The sequence below is a fragment of the Phacochoerus africanus genome, chromosome 5 (assembly GCF_016906955.1).
Source record: "Phacochoerus africanus isolate WHEZ1 chromosome 5, ROS_Pafr_v1, whole genome shotgun sequence".
NCBI classification, from domain to species: Eukaryota; Metazoa; Chordata; class Mammalia; order Artiodactyla; family Suidae; genus Phacochoerus; species Phacochoerus africanus.
Genome location: NC_062548.1, coordinates 116079994 through 116097993, shown reverse-complemented (window position 1 = coordinate 116097993; position 18000 = coordinate 116079994). Strand labels below are relative to the sequence as shown.

Below are 18000 nucleotides of genomic sequence, written 5' to 3'. Positions count from 1 at the left end.
CCACTACAACCGAGATAGAGAACAATTTGAACATCCCCCCTAAATTCCTTTGTATTCGTTACGTGGTTATTTGTTCTTCTCACCCGCAACCCCTGGCAACTGCTAATCTATTTCCTGTCTGGAGTTTTGCCTTTTTTGGATTGTTGTATAAATGTAATCATACAGTGTATGACCTTTCGAGTCTGGCTTCTTTCACTTAGCATAATGCATTTGAGGTGTATCCATGTTTTGCACGTTTGTTAGTTTACTCCTTTTTGTTTCTGTCTAGGATTCCATTGTATGGATGTTGCACAATTTGTTTACCATTCACCGGTTGAAGAGCATTTGAGTTGTTCCAAGTTTTTGGAATTATGAATAAGCTGCTACAAAACCCTTTTTATGTTTGATTGATTAACTGATGACGGTTGCCTAACCAAGTTGATACATCGAAAAACCATCATGCATAGGACAAAAATGTTCTCCCTGCCTGAGTTTCTTCTAAAATGTTTATATTGGGAGTTCCCATCGTGGCGCAGTGGTTAATGAATCTGACTAGGAACCATGAGGTTGCGGGTTCGGTCCCTGCCCTTGCTCAGTGGGTTAACGATCCGGCGTTGCCGTGAGCTGTGGCGTAGGTTGCAGACGCGGCTCGGATCCCGCGTTGCCGTGGCTCTGGCGTAGGCCAGTGGCTACAGCTCCGATTCAACCCTTAGCCTGGGAACCTCCATATGCCGCGGGAGCGGCCCAAGAAATAGCAACAACAACAAAAAAGACAAAAGACAGAAACAAAAAACAAACAAACAAAAAATGTTTATATTGTTATGGTTTATATTTAGGGCTGTGATCCATTTGAATGAAATTTTGTAAATGGGTTGACGTTTAAATATGTGTATGTCTTGACTTTTTTTTTAAGGGTTTTTAATTTTTAATTTTTAAATTTTATTTATTTATTAATTTTTGTCTTTTGTCTTTTTAGGGTCACACCTAAGGCGTATGGAGATTCCCAGGTTAGGGGTCTAATTGGAGTTGTAGCTGCTGGCCTATGCCAGAGCCACAGCAATGCCAGATCCGAGCCTCGTCTTCAACCTGCACCACAGCTCACAGTAATGCTGGATCCTTAACTCACTGAGCGAGGCCAGGGCTTGAACCCACAACCTCATGATTCCTAGTTGGATTCGCTTCCACTGCACCATGATGGGAACGGCTGTCTTGACTTTTAACCACTTTCACTTATTACAACACAAAAGATTTTATCCTGCCGAGAAGCCTTTTTACCAGTAAAATATGAATTAAGATGGTGCAGCTTTATATTAGTGATCAGCAAGCTAGCAAATAGCTCTTTGGATATTTAGAGCAGAAAGGACAGCCTTTAATCACTGATTCTAATGCAAGCTGTTGCTCAGGCCTGTGCTTTACTGTGTCTTATTCTTGCAGATATCCTTCTTCCCAGAGTCAGGACAGCCAGAATGCTTGAAGGAGATGAGCTTGGAGGCAAAAAGCGGGGGCCGAGTTCAGAGGCGTTCCGCCAAGATAGCTGTATACCACCTGCAGGAACTGGCCTCTGCTGAACTGGCCAAGGAATGGCCCAAGAGAAAGGTGCTTCAGGATCTAGTACCTGATGATCGGAAGGTGAGGTAGAAACCGGTATTAATTTTGAACTCTGTGTCTGATACTATGCTTACTACATGCAGAACATACTTGTCTGTTGCAAGTAAACATACTTGAGTGGGTGTATGATAAACAGTGTTTTGCTCTTTTATCTTTGCAGTTGGAGTATGTCTGACCCCGCTTCAGTGTTTGGATTCAGATGGGTCCTTGAGTGATAGTCTTTTGTGAAAGTTCTTTAAGGAGCCCTCTTAGTTTTGGACTACATCCAGGGGGAACCTGGACTCCCAGATTACTTTTTTTTTCCCCCTTTTTATAGCAGCACCTGCAGCATATGGAGGTTCCTGGGCTAGGGGTTGAATTGGAACTGCAGCTGAGGCCTATATCACTGCCATGGCAACACTGGATCCAGCTGCATCTGTGATCTACACCGCAGCTTGCAGCAATGCTGTATCCTTAACCCACTAAGTGAGGCCAGGGGTCAAACCCGCATCCTCACAGAGATAACTTTGGGTCCTTAAGCCGCTGAACCACAATGGGAACGCCCCAGATTACTTTTTTGTTTGGTCTTTGCCTACTTTGGTTATTCATTTATTGTAGTGTAATGTTTCCACTTTGTTTATTCATATATTGTAGTTTAATATTCAGTTTAAATAAGTGGTTTCAGTTGGTGTTTGTAGCAGTAGAACTTCTCTCTCCACCTACTTTTTTTCACAATAAAAAGTTATGCAAAACACTAGTATATGAAATAACTAAAAATGGAGTTGCCCTGCGTAACTGGGGGCAGTGAGCCCAACCTCTTGCCTACTTAGCCTTCTTCTTATACTTTGATCATTCCCCTCCATGGCCCCAAGTGTACTTCTGAGGGGTGCAGAAGCCAGCTTGGAAGCCTTCAGTTTAGAATCATGGAGGGAAGGAGCCCTATTTGGCCAAGAGGAGAGGAGGGGTATATAACAATGGGGTGGTCATGGAAAGGGTTTAGAAGAATACATAGCAAGGACTAAGATCAAGGCTAAGGACCTGTTATCCTCCAAGGTGTCAAGAAGAATAGTTTAGGAGTTCCTGTCGTGGCTCAGTGGGGACCATGGGGTTGTGGGTTCGATCCCTGGCCTTGCTCAGTGGGTTAAGGATCCGGCGTTGCCGTGGCTGTGGTGTAGGCCAGCGGCTACAGCTCCGATTAGACCTCTAGCCTGGGAACCTCCATATACCGCGGGAGCGGCCCTAAAAATGTCAAAAAGACAAAAAAAAAAGGAGAATAGTTTAGATTTGGCCTAAGGCTCTAACCCGTGTGAGAGGAATGTTATATGTTACAGGAAAATAGGTCAAATCATAGAAGTTAACACTTTTATTTGGTCAAAAATCACTCCTGTTGGTGTCCAAGGAGTTGAATCCTGTTTTGAATATCAGGGCATTCTTTCTTGTTTCAGACTTACTGCCACTTTTTTCCTGCTGCATTCTAATAAAGTACATAGTCATCTAAATTCAGGTTAGATTGAATTTGCACAACGAGGTCTATCTTGTGATATTATGGTAGAGTTGCTTTCATTTTGCGTGGTATGTGGTAGAGAATTTGTTGGCTCACTGATTAGTTTTGGTAGTCTTATCTACCCTATACTCTCTCAAAAAATCATCAAACAGTTTTATATTTTGAAGTTCCCACTGCGGCTCAGCATTTAATGAACGCGACTAGTATCTATGAGGATGTAGTTTGATCCCTGGCCTCGCCCAGTGGGTTAAGGATCTGGTGTTGCCATGAGTTCTGGTGTGGGTGGAAAATGTGGCTTGGATCCCGTGTTGTTGCTGTGGCTGTGATGTGTAGGCTGGGAGCTGTAGCTCCAATTTGACCCCTAGCCTGGGAACTTCTGTATGCCTTGGGTGCGGCCCTACAAAAAGACAAATAAATAAATAAACGGTTTTATATTTTTGAGTGTATGGGTTTGAAGGCATAATTTTTTAAAACATAAACATTTAATATTTTGGGTAGTACATTCTTGGGGTTCAGAAGTCAAAATGATGATAAACATTGAGGTATCTCACTCCCATTTGTCTTTTTTCTGTCCTGTTTTTAATGGGTAACCATTCTTTTTAGTTTCTCATGTGTCCTTTTAGTGTTTCTTGATGCAAATATAAGCAATTTTTCTAGGAAAAACTCCTGTGTTTTCCTTTATTTTCACACTCCTGCACACTCACAGCACTTCTGATACCGGATGTGTGGGTTTTTCCCTTGCTGACCAGTTTCCTACCAGCAGCTGAGTCTCCTACCATTTTAGTTCTGACATATCTACTTGGATTCAGTATCAGAGCATAGAAGTTAAGGGCTCAGTCCTACAAGACTGCTCCAAATTCACATGGTGCTCGTCAGTCCCAGGTTGTCAACCTGTACTTCTGATTGATTGGCTACAAACTGGGGCTCCCATGACCTCCCCTCCCTAGGTTGGAGAATTTGCTTGAATGACACAGAACTCAGAGAAACAGCCTTACTGGTTTGTTATGAAGGATACAGATAAACAGCCAGATGAAGGAATATGTAGGGTGGGACATAGAGCCTGGCATTGGAGCTCCTGTCCTGTGGAATTGTGGTTGTGTCACCTTCCCAGCACTTACATAGTTAATCAGCCAGAAGTTCTCTGAACCTTCTAATTTGGGCAGTTTTATTGAGGCTTCATCACATAGGCATGATTGATTATTAATTCTGTCTTCAGACCCTCTCCACTTGCCTGAGAATGGGAGGTGGGCGCCTGAAAGTTCCAGGCTTCTAATCATTACTTTGTCTTTCTGGTAACCAGCCCCCTTCTAGGAGCCCACTAAGAGTTAACTCATTAGAACAAAAGATGCTCCTGTCACTCAGGATTCCAAGAAATTTAGGAGCTCTGTGTCAGATATTTCTATTACTGAGGAAATTACGAGAATCAGGAGCTTTGCATCAGGTACTGGGGTCACAGACTAAGTAGTAGCAGGATCTAGGGGGCAGATATATATATTTCTTTTGGGGGGTGTGTGCTGTGCCCATGGCGGCATGCAGAAGTTCCTGGGCAGGGATTGAGTCCATGCCACAGCAGTGACGCTAGATCCTTAACCCACTAGGCCACCAGGGAATTCCATTTTTTAAAATATTTCTTATTATTTCACAAACATATATTCCTTTTTAAAAAATCTTTTTCTTCTTCTTCTTCTTCTTCCTGCCTGTACCCACCAAAGTTCCTTGGAAATTCCTGGGCCTGGGATCAAATCCATGCCACAGCAGCGATCTAAGCCATTGGAGTGGCAACACCAGATCCTTAACCTGCTGTGCTACAAGAGCACTCCTAAAAAGCTTTTCAGAGGTTTCTCAAAAATTCTTCCAACTATAGGATTATATATATATATATTTTATATTTTATACATATATATATATGGCCTTACAGTATATAATCAAAGTACTTTTTTCCAAAGTTACTTAGGTTGGCTTTTTCCCTCCATTCCTTTCATATCTTTCTTACTTATAGTAATTATTTTTCTCATTTGTAGTAATTAAATTCATGTGTTACTCTTCTTGCATTTCTGGATTCCCCCTACATCATATTCAATTTAAACTGTTCATGGGGAAGTAGCCAAGATGATAAGAGTATTAAAACTCTGAGCTCATCTCTCCCATAAGCACACCAAAATTATAGCTATTTAGAGAGCAACTATCTTTGAGAATGAGGTAAAGGAGGGGCAGAGACGTGGAAGTCAAGAACCACATCCCTGGATGGATAACCCACAAATGGAGGGATGATAACACCTGCAGAGGTTCTCCCCAGGGAGTGAGGGATCTGAGCCCTACATCTGACTCCCCAGCTTGGGGATCCTGGACTGGGAAGATGAGCACCCACAATGTCTGACTTTGAAGGCCAGCAGGGCTGTAGGAGACAGAGACCCTGCTCTTAAAAGGGTGTAACACAAAATCTTACATGCTCCAAGACCCAGCACAGAGGCAGAAGTTTGAAAGAAGCTTGGGTCAGACCCTCTTGATGGTTTTGAAGAGCCTCCCAGAGGAGGCAACTGGAACTCCCCTGGAGACACAGTAACTGGAGGCAGTCATTTTTGGGAGCTTGTTTAATCACAAGGATGCTGATGCCAGAAGGTCCATTTTAGAGTTTTCCCTCTCGTCCATGGTACCAGGGGCTTACTTTCCCACCAGTTAGTCAGCACCAGTCCCAGGACTGGCCCAGACTGAGCAGCTAGCCATGCTGGGACCCAGCTCCCTCAACCACTGGGCCCAGGACTTGGATCCGTCCACCACCAGGCCTGAACCAGCCCTGAGACCACCCAGAGCCTAACCCTCCTCATCAGTGGGTCAGCACTAGCACCAAGAACTCCAGGCTTGAGTTCCCGTCGTGGTGCAGTGGTTAACGAATCCGACTAGGAACCATGAGGTTGCGGGTTCGGTCCCTGCCCTTGCTCAGTGGGTTAACGATCCGGCGTTGCTGTGAGCTGTGGTGTAGGTTGCAGACGCGGCTCGGATCCCGCGTTGCTGTGGCTCTGGCGTAGGCTGGTGGCTACAGCTCCGATTTGACCCCTAGCCTGGGAACGTCCATATGCCGTGGGAGCGGCCCAAGAAATAGCAAAAAAGACAAAAAAAAAAAAAGAACTCCAGGCTGCACTGCGAGCTTCTCTGGGACCTGGACCTGCCTAATAGCAAGTGGGCACCAGCCCCATAGCCCCCTGAGCTATGCATCCGGCCATTCTGGATTCAGCAAGCCAGAATCAGCCTTGGGCGCCTACCAGTCCTGGTAGCTAACTACATTAGGACCAGCTCTGCCCACCAGCAGGTCACCACCAGCCCTAGGACCCCCTGGGTCCTGCTAACAGCTGCAGTGGGACCCAGTCTTGCCCACCAGTGGGCTGGTAGCCACTGCACAATTCTGGGCTTGGCAGCCATGTAGACCAGGTACCATCCTTGCCTACCAGTGTGCCCATAGTAGCCAGCCTCGACACAAAAGAAGGACTCACATAACCCACATAGGGATACCCCTAGAGCACATAGCTCTAGTGATCAGAGGGGAGTGTGTTGCTTGGGTGTTGCTTGGGTGTCACAGGATGTCTCCTACATAAGCCCACTTCTTCAAGATTGGGAGTCTAACTGATCTATATATTATATAGAAATAAACACAGAGAATTAGGCAAAATGAGGAGAAAGAGGACTACATCCCAAATAAAGGAACGAGGCAAAATCCCAGAAGAAGAACTAAACAAAGTTGACTTGGATTTGATCCCTGGCCCAGGAACTCCATATGCCATGGGGTGGCCAAAAAAGAAAAAAAATGAAGAATGCAATCCCATTTATAATTGCATCTAAAAGAATGAAATACCTAGGAATAAATCTTTTACAAAGGAAGTAAGAGACCTATACTTAGAAAATTACAAGAACATTGATGAAAGAAATTGAATACCACAGAAACAAAGGGAAAGATATACCATGCTCATGGATTGGAGGAATTAATATTGTTAAATGACCAGAAAAGAGGAAATGCTTATTATAAGTAACACCAGTTTTGTACTCTGATTTAAAGGGTTTTTTTTTTTTTAGATACTTCCATTTTTAAAGCAGGATGGTTCTTTACTTACCAGAATGCAATGTACAAATATAAATGCAACTTATAAAGTCCACCAGAATTGCCAATGGTGGACTTTATAAGAACTGTCTCTACAAATGTTAACTCTTTTCTAGAAACTATTTGAGTTTTGTTTTGTTTTGTTTGTCTTTTTGCTATTTATTGGGCCGCTCCCGAGGCATATGGAGGTTCCCAGGCTAGGGGTCAAATCGGAGCCGTGGCTGCCGGCCTATGCCAGAGCCACAGCAACGCGGGATCCGAGCTGCGTCTGCAACCTACACCACAGCTCACGGCAATGCCGGATCGTTAACCCACTGAGCAAGGCCAGGGACCGAACCCGCAACCTCATGGTTCCTAGTCGGATTCGTTAACCACTGCGCCATGATGGGAACTCCGAAACTATTTAAGTTTTAAGCAGAGACTAACTGGTGTCAAAGCATGTGAAAGGAAGTGCTAGGAAAAATTCTACTTTTGCAGGAGTTCCCATAGTGGCTCAGTGGAAATGAATCTGACTAGTATCCATGAAGATGCAGGTTCTATCCATGGTCTCATTTAGTGGGTTAAGGATCTGGTGTTGCCATGAGCTGTGGTGTAAGTCGCAGACTCGGCTTGGATCTGGCGTCTCTCTGGCTGTGGTGTAGGCTGGCAGCTGCAGCTCTGATTCAACCCCTAGCCTGGGAACCTCCATACACCACAGGTGCAGCCCTAAAAAGACAAAAAAACAAAAACACCCCTTACTTTTTCAGTATAAGCAAAGAATAGGTGTTCTAGTCCCTGTGTCTTCTCACATTTTTGTTTCAGGTTGAAGCTTAATTTTTTTGTATTAGAATTTTTAAAATATCAAAAATTAGGAGCTCCTGTCATGGCACAGCAGATACGAACTATGATTTCAATCCCTGGCCTCGCTCAGTGGGTTAAGGATCCAGTGTTGCCATGAGCAGTGGTGTAGGTTGCAGACGCGGCTCAGATCCTGCGTTGCTGTGGCTCTGGCGTAGGCCGGTGGCTACAGCTCCAATTAGACCCCTAGCTTAGGAACCTTCATATGCCACGATTGCAGCCCTGAAAAGACAAAAGACCAAAAAAAAAAAAAAATTTAACGTGATGTCATTGAAGAAAAATGATAAATGCAGATAAGCAGAAAATAATATTAAAAATATTCAAAATTATAGCATCCAGAGATTACTGTTAGTGTTTTGATTTATAGCCTTTGACCCATAAACATATTTCTATTGAATATATAATATGTACACATATGTGTCTTTAGTATAATGTATACATATATATTATGTATAGAGAGAGCAGATTTGTATCCCTTTCTCATTTGTAACAAATGTTTTATAACTGTATAATGCTGTCATTAGCCCTTTTTTCAACTTTTTTTTTGTTTTGTGTGTGTCTTTCTTTTTAGGGTTGCACCTACGGCATGTGGAGGTTCCCAGGCTGGGGGTCCAATTGGAGCTACAGCTGCCAGGCTACGCCACAGCCACATCAACATGGGATCCAATCCACGTCTGCAGCCTACACCACAGCTCATGGCAACACCAGATCCTTAACCCACTGAGCAAGGCCAGGGATCGAACCTGCAACCTCATGGTTCCTAGTTGGATTTGTTTCCCCTGCGCCACAATGGGAACTCCCCTTTTTTCAACGTTGGATGAAGTGTTATATCGGAAAGTCTCTTGTCTTCTATTAAAAGTCAAACTTTTATGGGAGTTCCCGTCGTGGCTCAGTGGTTAATGAATCCGACTAGGAACCATGGGGTTGTGGATTCAGTCCCTGGCCTTGCTCAGTGGGTTAAGGATCTGGTGTTGCCGTGAGCTGTGGTGTAGGTTGCAGACTCAGCTCGGATCCTGAGTTGCTGTGGCTTTGGTGTAGGCTGGTGGCTATAGCTCCGATTCGACTCCTGGGAACCTTCATATGCCGTGAGTGCGGCCCAAGAAATGGCAAAAAGACCAAAAAAAAAAAAAAAAAAAGAAAAAAAAAAGTCAAACTGTTTTAAGACAAAATAATTGACAATCATTCTTATGCATTTCAGGAACTTTAAAGCTTCTTCTTCCATACTATAATATTTTCTGTATGAAAATATACTTTTGCAACTCCAGAATTACATAACCTAAAGAGTTATATAATTCTCTTACTTTTAGGGTATTTGGTTCAAAGTTGGATTCCTCCAACAAAATGTTTCTTGTCTTGTAGTTAAAATATACTCGCCCTGGGCTACCAACCTTCAGCCAGGAAGTACTACACAAATGGAAGTCAGATATCAAGAAGTATCATCGCATTCAGTGTCCCAACCAGGTGGTTCTTTCTCATTCATTTATTCAGTAAATATTGATCAAGCATCTCCTTTTGTTTCAGTTTTTTATTCCTTTGTGGCAAAGTGCCTGAACTTAGAAGCTTAAAACATGTTACTTTATTTATTAAGAACTCTGTAAGTCAACAATTCTGTCATGACTCAGAGAGCAGTTGTACATGGCATCAGCTGGAATCATTCATGGGTTGCATTCAACTGGAAGCTCTGATAGGGCCTGAATGTTGAGTAGCTCAGCTTCTACTTCAGTCGGGGGATTGGCAGTCCATGTGGCCTCTCTTCCTGGCAAGGTAGTTTACTAGCAGGGTACATGGTTCTGAATTCTCAGAGTATTCCAAGAACACAAAAGCAAATGCTCAGATTCTTTTAGGTCTAGCTTCAGAATTGTTCAGCATCATTTCTGTCTGTCTCTCTTTTTTTCAGGGCTGTACCCGTGGCATATAGAAGTTCCCAGGCTAGGGGTCTAAGCAAGGCTGCAGCTGCTGGCCTACACCACAGTCACAGCAATGCAGGATCCTTAACCCATTGAGCGAGGCCAGGGATCAAACCCAAGTCCTCATGGATACTAGTTGGGTTCGTTACTGCTGATCCACAGCAGGAGCTCCCAGCATCATTCCTGTAGCGTTCTGTTGGTTAAAGGAATGGCAGGACTAACCCAGTTTAAAAGAGAGGGTAAATGATTCCAATTCTTTTTTTTTTTTTGTCTTTTTGCCTTTTTCTAGGGCCGCTCCTGCAGCATATGGAGATTCCCAGGCTAGGGGTCTAATCGGAGCTGTAGCCACTGGCCTACACCAGAGCCACAGCAGCGCAGGATCCGAGCTGAGTCTGCAACCTACACCACAGCTCACGGCAACGCCGGATCCTTAACCCACTGAGCAAGGCCAGGGATCGAACCTGCAACCTCATGGTTCCTAGTCAGATGCATTAACCACTGCGCCACGATGGGAACTCCAGTGATTCCAATTCTTGATGGGAGGAGTGGCATGGAATTTCCAGCCATCATTAATCTACTGCAGCTGTATATGCAGTACTTTGGGGAGGAGCAGCTATATAAGAAATGAGACAAATTTGCACTAAAGAAAGCTGATTTTTGGAGAAATATAAGCATACCGTATTTTGTGTTTTTCTAAGTATCAGAAAAAGTACTAGGGAAGGGAATGTTTTGAGCTTTTTGAAATAGCTTGTTTACCTCTTTTTCTTTTATCTTTCCCTGGTTTTCTTCCTGTTCTTTGGCCTGGATGTTTTCCTTTGTGGTTTGTGGTGCCATTTATTGGGCTTCTTCCTCTGGAAAAAAGAGCGGGTTAGTGTAAATGGCCAGATTGCTAAGAAAAGGACGCGGTTTGGTATAGTCTTCACATGATTTCTTCTTCTCTTTTTCAGGGTTGTGAGGCTGTCTACAGTAGTGTATCTGGCCTTAAAGCTCACCTGGGCTCTTGTACATTGGTTTGTAACCTTCTGAACTGTTTATCATAATGTGACCTCTAAAATAATCTGACATGGAAGAGAATTCAGATTCGGTGAACAGCTAGTTGTCCTGTTTGCTATTATCTCTTCAAGGGCTGGTTTATTTATCTTTTTTTTTTTTTTTTTGTCCCAGAAATTCTTGGTGTGTTATTGGGTGGGATGTCAGGGTATGTCCAAAATGCAAAATAAGCCAACATAGTCATAAGCCATATGAATGAAAAAGTTTTGAGAAAACTATGTGGTTCTGAGTCCCTACCAGGGATTTCACTTCTTCCACCTGAGCCTCTACTGCACTGGGCCTGCCCTAGCCTATTGGGCCTTCAGCTTCCTGGAATCAACTTACACGTGCCTGTCTGGATTGGTGAAGATCCGCAAACCCATCTGAACTACACTGGCTTCCGGGGATGGGAGGTGGGAAATCCCTGGGTGTCAGGCTAACAGCCATTCACCTCACTGAATCTTTTCCATGTTGACCCAGGTGCCCTACAACCCACCAGCCATGGGGATTGCTGCCACTTTCCATTCCCATTCAGAAGTATCTCCTCATACAAAATGAGCACCATGGAAACCCGAAGCTTCAGGAGGGGAGAGAAGTCTCAGTTCAAGGCAACAAGGGAGTTGTAGGCATCCAAACCAGATCTGTCCAGGAATGTTTAGGACTTTGTCCTCTTGATCTTAGCTTCTCAGTCCTCCTGCCAGGCTTTAGGGAGGGTATTCTTCTACTTCTGGATTCCCCAGGCACTCTTTGCAGCAGCGGATTGATTGATTCTAGTGGGAAGAATTGCACACTGGTGCCTCATTGAACTTAAAGGGTTTGATCACTTGGGGGAGGAACCAGGAGAACTTGGAGGTGGAGTGGAAGATGAAAGGAAAGATATAAAAATGTGCCATGTTATATAATAAAACTAGGGGAACCTCAGGTTGTGTTGGGGGTGTGGGTGGGGTATAGAATTGCATTAGGATAGTTGTATTATGGTGATAATATGCCCAAGCTGGTTTTCCTAGATATATTGCTCTTTTGGATTTTCTTCCTTCTTCACTTTGCTGAAGTAGTATTCCCTCCTTTCATCTCTTGAGAATCCCTACCCATTGCCCAGGTATATTTTCCTGAATTTACCAATCATGTTCTGTCTTTCTGTCTTGAAAATAGGGTACATTTGTGGCTGGAAAATACAAGTGTCTTCTGTGTCAAAAGGAATTTGTGTCAGAGAGTGGTGTCAAGTATCACATCAACTCTGTCCACGCTGAGGTGAGGATTCTGCCTTCCCACGGCATTGGGGTAATCCCACGGGCCCCATGAATAGGCCACGAGGGAGGTGGGTTTTGTGCTTGTCTTGATGGGCCAGGACTCTCAAGGAGACTATAGGGTCTCCCAGCCTCACTGGAAAGTTAATGAACTTCCTAAAATTAGATGTATAATTGTATTTTTCTGTGCAAACATTTGAAATCACAAGTATGAGCATCCGGATGCATCTCATTATCTAAAGTCCAACTAAATCAGGCATTTGGCAACCAGGCTGCACTTACATCTTTGGAATTCTTTTTTTTTTTCTTTTTTTTTTTGCTATTTCTTTGGGCCGCTTCTGCGGCGTATGGAGGTTCCCAAGCTAGGGGTCTAATTGGAGCTGTAGCTGCTGGCAACGCGGGATCCGAGCCGCGTCTGCAACCTACACCACAGCTCACGGCAACGCCGGATCGTTAACCCACTGAGCAAGGGCAGGGACCGAACCCGCAACCTCATAGTTCCTAATCGGATTCGTTAACCACTGTGCCACGATGGGAACTCCTCCTTTGGAATTCTTGTGTCATAGTCATGTCTGTACTCCTGTTTTCTCGTATTCCAGCATCTTTGAGCAACCTGTTCTGAGTATTGTTGAAATACTACATAGAAACAACATAAAAGGTGTTAGTGAAAGAGCTGAGGCAGTTGAATACTAGCTGTACTACGTAGTGATGTGTCAGTGTTAATAATTCCCAGATGTGATCGTCATATTTGTAGTTATGCAAGGGGATGCCTTAGGCAGAAAGGTGATGATGTTTTTAGGGATGAAGTATCGTATCTGTAACTAACTTGCAAATGGTTCAGAGGAAGGAAGGAAGGGGAAGAAAAGGAAGAGAAGAGAGAGATTAACATGGGCAGTCAAGGTGTTCACTGAACTACTGTAACTTTTCTGGGAAGTTTGTAAAATTTCAAAACTTAAACCTGTTGACAATGCCTTAAGTTCAAAAGGTCAAGAGTTTGGGGGAAGTGTTTTAAGAGTCCAAGTGAGCAGAGAGATTGTTTACTCTATAATTAAATACCCTTATTGCAGAAGCTCAAGGAGTAGGGTGTGCATTCCCTTGGAATATTTTACTGCAGAAACTGCTGTTACCTGGTGAGGAACAATAGCAAGTGCCCGCGGCTATTCTCTGCCTTCTGAGCTAATGGGTTTTAGCAATGTGGGCTTTAGTTAAGTGTCATTCAGTGTGGTTCCTGTTGCTTTACTGTTGAAGTTTGGGGAATCCCTTTCCATATCTGATATTTCTTCAGGAAGGAAATCCTGTTTTTTTTTGTTTTGTTTTGTTTTGTTTTTTATAGTTCTGTACCATTTTATGCTTCAGGAAGTATTTGAAAGATAATTATCTTCGGACAAAATCTGGCCTTTGTATAAGTTCACCTGTTTCTCCGATTTCTTCCTAAAAAGTTGAAACCAACCAATTTCACTTGGTTTAGGACCTGGTCCCAAGCATTTGTTCAGTAAACAGCTTTACCTTGTTTCTCCTTTTCTGCCTCATTTTCTTACACCAATTTTTTTTTTTTTTTTTAGCAAAAATGTTCATGTGAAAGTGGACAGAGTAGTGTAATAAACAGCTCAGTGTATAGCCCATCTTGTTTCATTTATAATCACATTCACTTTTATTGTCCCTAAAAGATTTATTTTAAAGCAAATTCCATATTTCATGTCAGCTGTCAATACTTTCAATCTGTGTGTCCAAAAATAGGAGGACTTTTAAAAATCTATAACTGGAGTTCCCGTCATGGCTTAGTGGTTAACGAATCCGATTAGGAACCATGAGGTTGTGGGTTTGATCCCTGGCCTTGCTCAGTGGGTTGAGGATCCATCGTTGCTGTGGCTGTGGTATAGGCCGGCAGCTATAGCTCCGATTAGACCCTTAGCCTAGAAACCTCCATATGCTCCGGGAATGGCCCTAGAAAAGGCAAAAAGACAAAAAAAAAGAAGAAGAAAAAATATATTATATATATTATATAAAACTGTAACAAAACATCACACCTAAAAAACTTAGGAAAGGTTCCTTAATATCAACATATAGCCACTCATTGGAGTTCCCTTGTGGCACAGCAGGTTAAGGATCCAGCATTGTAACTGCAGCGGCTCAGGTTCATTCCCTGGCCTGGGAACTTCCACATGCCACAGGCACAGCCAAAAAAAAAAAAAGCCCCAATATATATAGATAGATAGATGGATAGATAGATAGATCTCCACTCCTTTTTATTTCCCTATCTCATCGTTTTATTTCAGATTTGGTTTATTCAAGAGGTTCACATACTACATTTGTCTAATTAATTTATTTATTGTCTATTTTAATCTAGAGTGGCAATATCTAATAGAAAGATGATGTGAGCCATGTATGTAATTCATAATTTTTCTACTAACTACATTTTTCAAAAGTATAAAGAAAACTGGAGTTCCTGTCATGGCTCAGGAGTTAATGAATCTGACTAGGAGCCGAGAGGTTGCAGGTTCGATCCCTGGCCTTGCTCAGTGGGTTAAGGATCCGGCATTGCCGTGAGCTGTGGTGTAGGTTGCAGATGTGGCTCGAATCCCACATTGCTGTGGCTGTGGCGTAGGCCAGCTACAGCTCCGATTCGACCCGTAGCCTGGGAACCTCCATATGCTGCGGGGGTGGCCCAAGAAATGGCAAAAATAAAAAAGTATAAAGAAAACCGGTGAAATTAATACCATATTTTATTTAAGCCAATGTATCTAAAATACTGTTTTTTTAACATGTGGTCAATACAGAATTATTAATGAGATACTTTACTTTTTTCCGTATTAAGTTTTTGAAATTTTGTGTGTTTTACATAGAAAGCGTATCTCAATTTGGATTAGGCACATTTCAAGAGGTTTATTAGCCACACACGGTCAGTAACTGTCTCTTTGGGCAGTGCAGGTCTAGAAGTTTCTCCATCTTATTTTTCCATATTGTTTAAGAAATCAGTCAGCTACAGCTGCTGGCCTACACCACAGCCACCATAACACCAGATCTGAACTGTGTCTGCGACCTACACCACAGCTCACAACAATGCTGGATCCTTAACCCACCGATGGTTCCTAGTTGGATTTGTTTTTGCTGCGCCACGATGGGACCTCCTCATGAGGAGATTCTAAAAGGAAAGGAACGGGTAGGATTATGCTAAGTAATCAGACTTTGTAGATCCCTTATTGTAGTTCCCAAAGTCATGTCTTACATAAGAAATGCTTGTAACGACTGCTCTGTACCGAATTTCTCCAGTTTAAAAGACACAGGTCTAAGCTCTGGTCCCATATCTGTTTCTTTCTTACTGTGTTCTGCCCTAATCATGCCTTTAAGAAAATCTTCCTAGGAATTCCCTTGTGGCTCAGCAGGTTAAGGATCTGGCATTGTGACTGCACTGGCTTGGATCACTGCTGTGGTGTGGGTTTGATCCCTGACCTAGAAATTTCCACATGCTGCTGGCGTGGCCCCAAAAAAAGAGAGAGAAAAGGAAAGAAAGAAAATCTTCCCATGCTGCTTCCTAGTGCAAAATGTAGTATATTTTGACTGGATCATGTTTCTGTTCTGCCTCTGTAGGACTGGTTTGTTGTAAACCCAACAACGACCAAAAGCTTCGAGAAGCTGATGAAGATAAAACAGCGGCAGCAAGAAGAGGAAAAGCGGAGGCAGCAGCACAGGAGCCGAAGGTCTCTAAGAAGGCGGCAGCAGCCTGGCCTTGAGCTTCCTGAAACAGAGCTGAGTCTTAGAGCAGGCAAGGATCAGAGGAGGAGTCAGGAGGAACTGCTAGTAGCGACATCCTGTAAAGAACCAGAGCAGGAGCCAGCACAGCTCCAGAAGGTCAAGCCCCCAAAGACGAATCATAAACGAGGAAAGAAATAGGCAGGCAGGCAGAGTGAAAGCACTCCCGGGAGAGTGGATGGGATGCTGTGGTCACGGGGACCTTGCTGGGAGGCCTGAGTCACGGGGCAAGTGAAGAGAAAGTTTCTCTTCCAGCTGTTTATGTAAGGCTGTGACTTTCTCAGCTCCTTCCTCCTGTGTAAATTTCACTGTTTTCCCTCCTGAGTCACTTGCCCCCTCCCACCCCACCCCCACCCCCCACCCCCGATCCTTTTTGGTAGATTTTCCTGCTATTCTCATTGGAGTCCTCTTGTTTTTCTCTTATCTTGCCCAAAGAGCTCCCCCTCAAGGCCCACTCTAGGCCCCCCTTGCCTCTGTACAAGACTAAGAAAACTGTTTGATTGTCCTTTCCATCCTGGGGTGTAGAATGTTCTTGGAAGCTCCATTGATTTTTGTCGTCGCACCATCATCTATCTTATAAAACAATTCCAAATTAACTTTTTAAAACCATACCGATTTATCATTTTGTGTTTGTGATATAACACGCCTAGAACCTAGAACTGTTGTCACTCCTGTAATGAGGCTCCTGTCTGCTTGGGCGACAGAATGTTGGGCGACTCTTTGTCGTCTCAATATGGTTTTAGGCTTGAAAGTGAGAAAATAGAATAAAAAAGCTAGACCCTCTGGACCCAGGTTTTCCTGGCAAATGCTTTGTCCCCGGTGGCAGTGAGTAACTAAACCCACAGGCATGAAATGCAGCCTTAGGAGGAATGTGTCCCACACGTGAAGTGACTGGAAAGAAGTAAGTAGCAGCAGAAATAAAAACCACGTCAGCTTTCCTGGGCGTGAGGCGTCCTCCTCTGTGCTTGCGACCAGTGACGTCCTGCAGCTTGTCGTGCCCCCACAGTTTTGAGGATTGAGAGATAGCACGTTGCCCCCCCGCTGTTTGACACAGAGCCGTGACATTGCTGATGCTGCCGCCAGGTCGGTAGCCAAGGTGCCCATCCCTTCTCCCCTGGACTTGACCTGACTCGTTCGTCTGTGCTCCGTTAAGTCCGCCTCTCTCCCCTTAGCCAAAGTCTGTCTCTGAATTTGCTGAGAATATTGTCCTCGCCCCTCTTTTTTAGATGTTGTGTTCTGTCTTCTTTCTAGCCTGAGACGTTGACCCCGGGTGTAGATATTTATCTGGAGTTGGAAAGAGTTCTTTTTCTGAACCTCATGCCTACCTGGTAGTATCTGTTGGGCATTTTCCCTGGAGCATTGGCTAGAGCCGCTCTGTTGTCGTATTCCTGGATTCTCTTCCCCTTTTCCATAAATATCAGTCTTCTGTATTCTTGCCAATTTTTGTGGCTCCTGCCATGTAAAAAGCCAGAAACCCTTAACCCTAATATGGACCAGTACTACCTTTTCAAATTCTGAAAGGCTGTTACCACTTTTAACTCTGTTCTCTGTGCTCCTCCATGTAGCCTTAAAATGTGGGCTTTTGTGAAGACCACTTTCAAACACAGGAGCATTGAAACCTGATTGGGATACTGCCAGAACAGGTAGTTTTGAAACAAGGGAAGGACATGGTCTATCCACTCGACATTGTCGTTGGCAGTTGCTCCCTTAAAGCCCTTTCCGTACATGAGGATGGTCAGGGAGGAAAATGGAGAAGCTCTGTTAATTTCTGGTGAGTAAGACTTGGGGAATATTTGGCAATGGCAAGAAAAATAAATGACTCTGTGTTAGAATGATGTTTCTCGTTGTTCATTGACTTCTTGCTGCCAGCGTGTGGGGGGGCCGATGATGACTAGAGATGGGAATGAGTTTGGAAGAAGTAACACATGCAGTTATCTCAGTAGTTCTTTAGCTCCTGAAATCTGCTGGTTCAAGTGAATCCACACATCCCTTTCTTTATTGCTCTTCCCTTTATACATATCAATTTTAATTAAGGTATGTACACTGTTGTTTTAGACGTAATGGTATTAT

The 18000-nt window shown here is 43.7% G+C and overlaps 1 protein-coding gene across 6 annotated transcripts in view; it reads left to right on the top strand.

Annotated features, from left to right (window-relative positions):
- Window positions 1-17765, top strand: part of ZNF512 (zinc finger protein 512) — a 34109-nt gene extending 16344 nt beyond the window's left edge. For 3 of the 6 annotated variants that reach the window (XM_047782368.1, XM_047782367.1, XM_047782372.1), the window contains exons 10-14: window positions 1414-1608; window positions 9357-9458; window positions 10852-10914; window positions 12086-12184; window positions 15769-17765. In XM_047782368.1, the coding sequence (XP_047638324.1) occupies window positions 1414-1608; window positions 9357-9458; window positions 10852-10914; window positions 12086-12184; window positions 15769-16071 (762 nt within the window). In that variant the 3' untranslated portion in view covers window positions 16072-17765. Of the gene's footprint in view, window positions 1-1413; window positions 1609-9356; window positions 9459-10851; window positions 10915-11413; window positions 12185-15768 lie in introns of those variants that run through there. The other 3 variants (XR_007135175.1, XM_047782369.1, XM_047782370.1) reach the window with 3 other exon arrangements.
- Window positions 17766-18000: the final 235 nt, after the last annotated feature.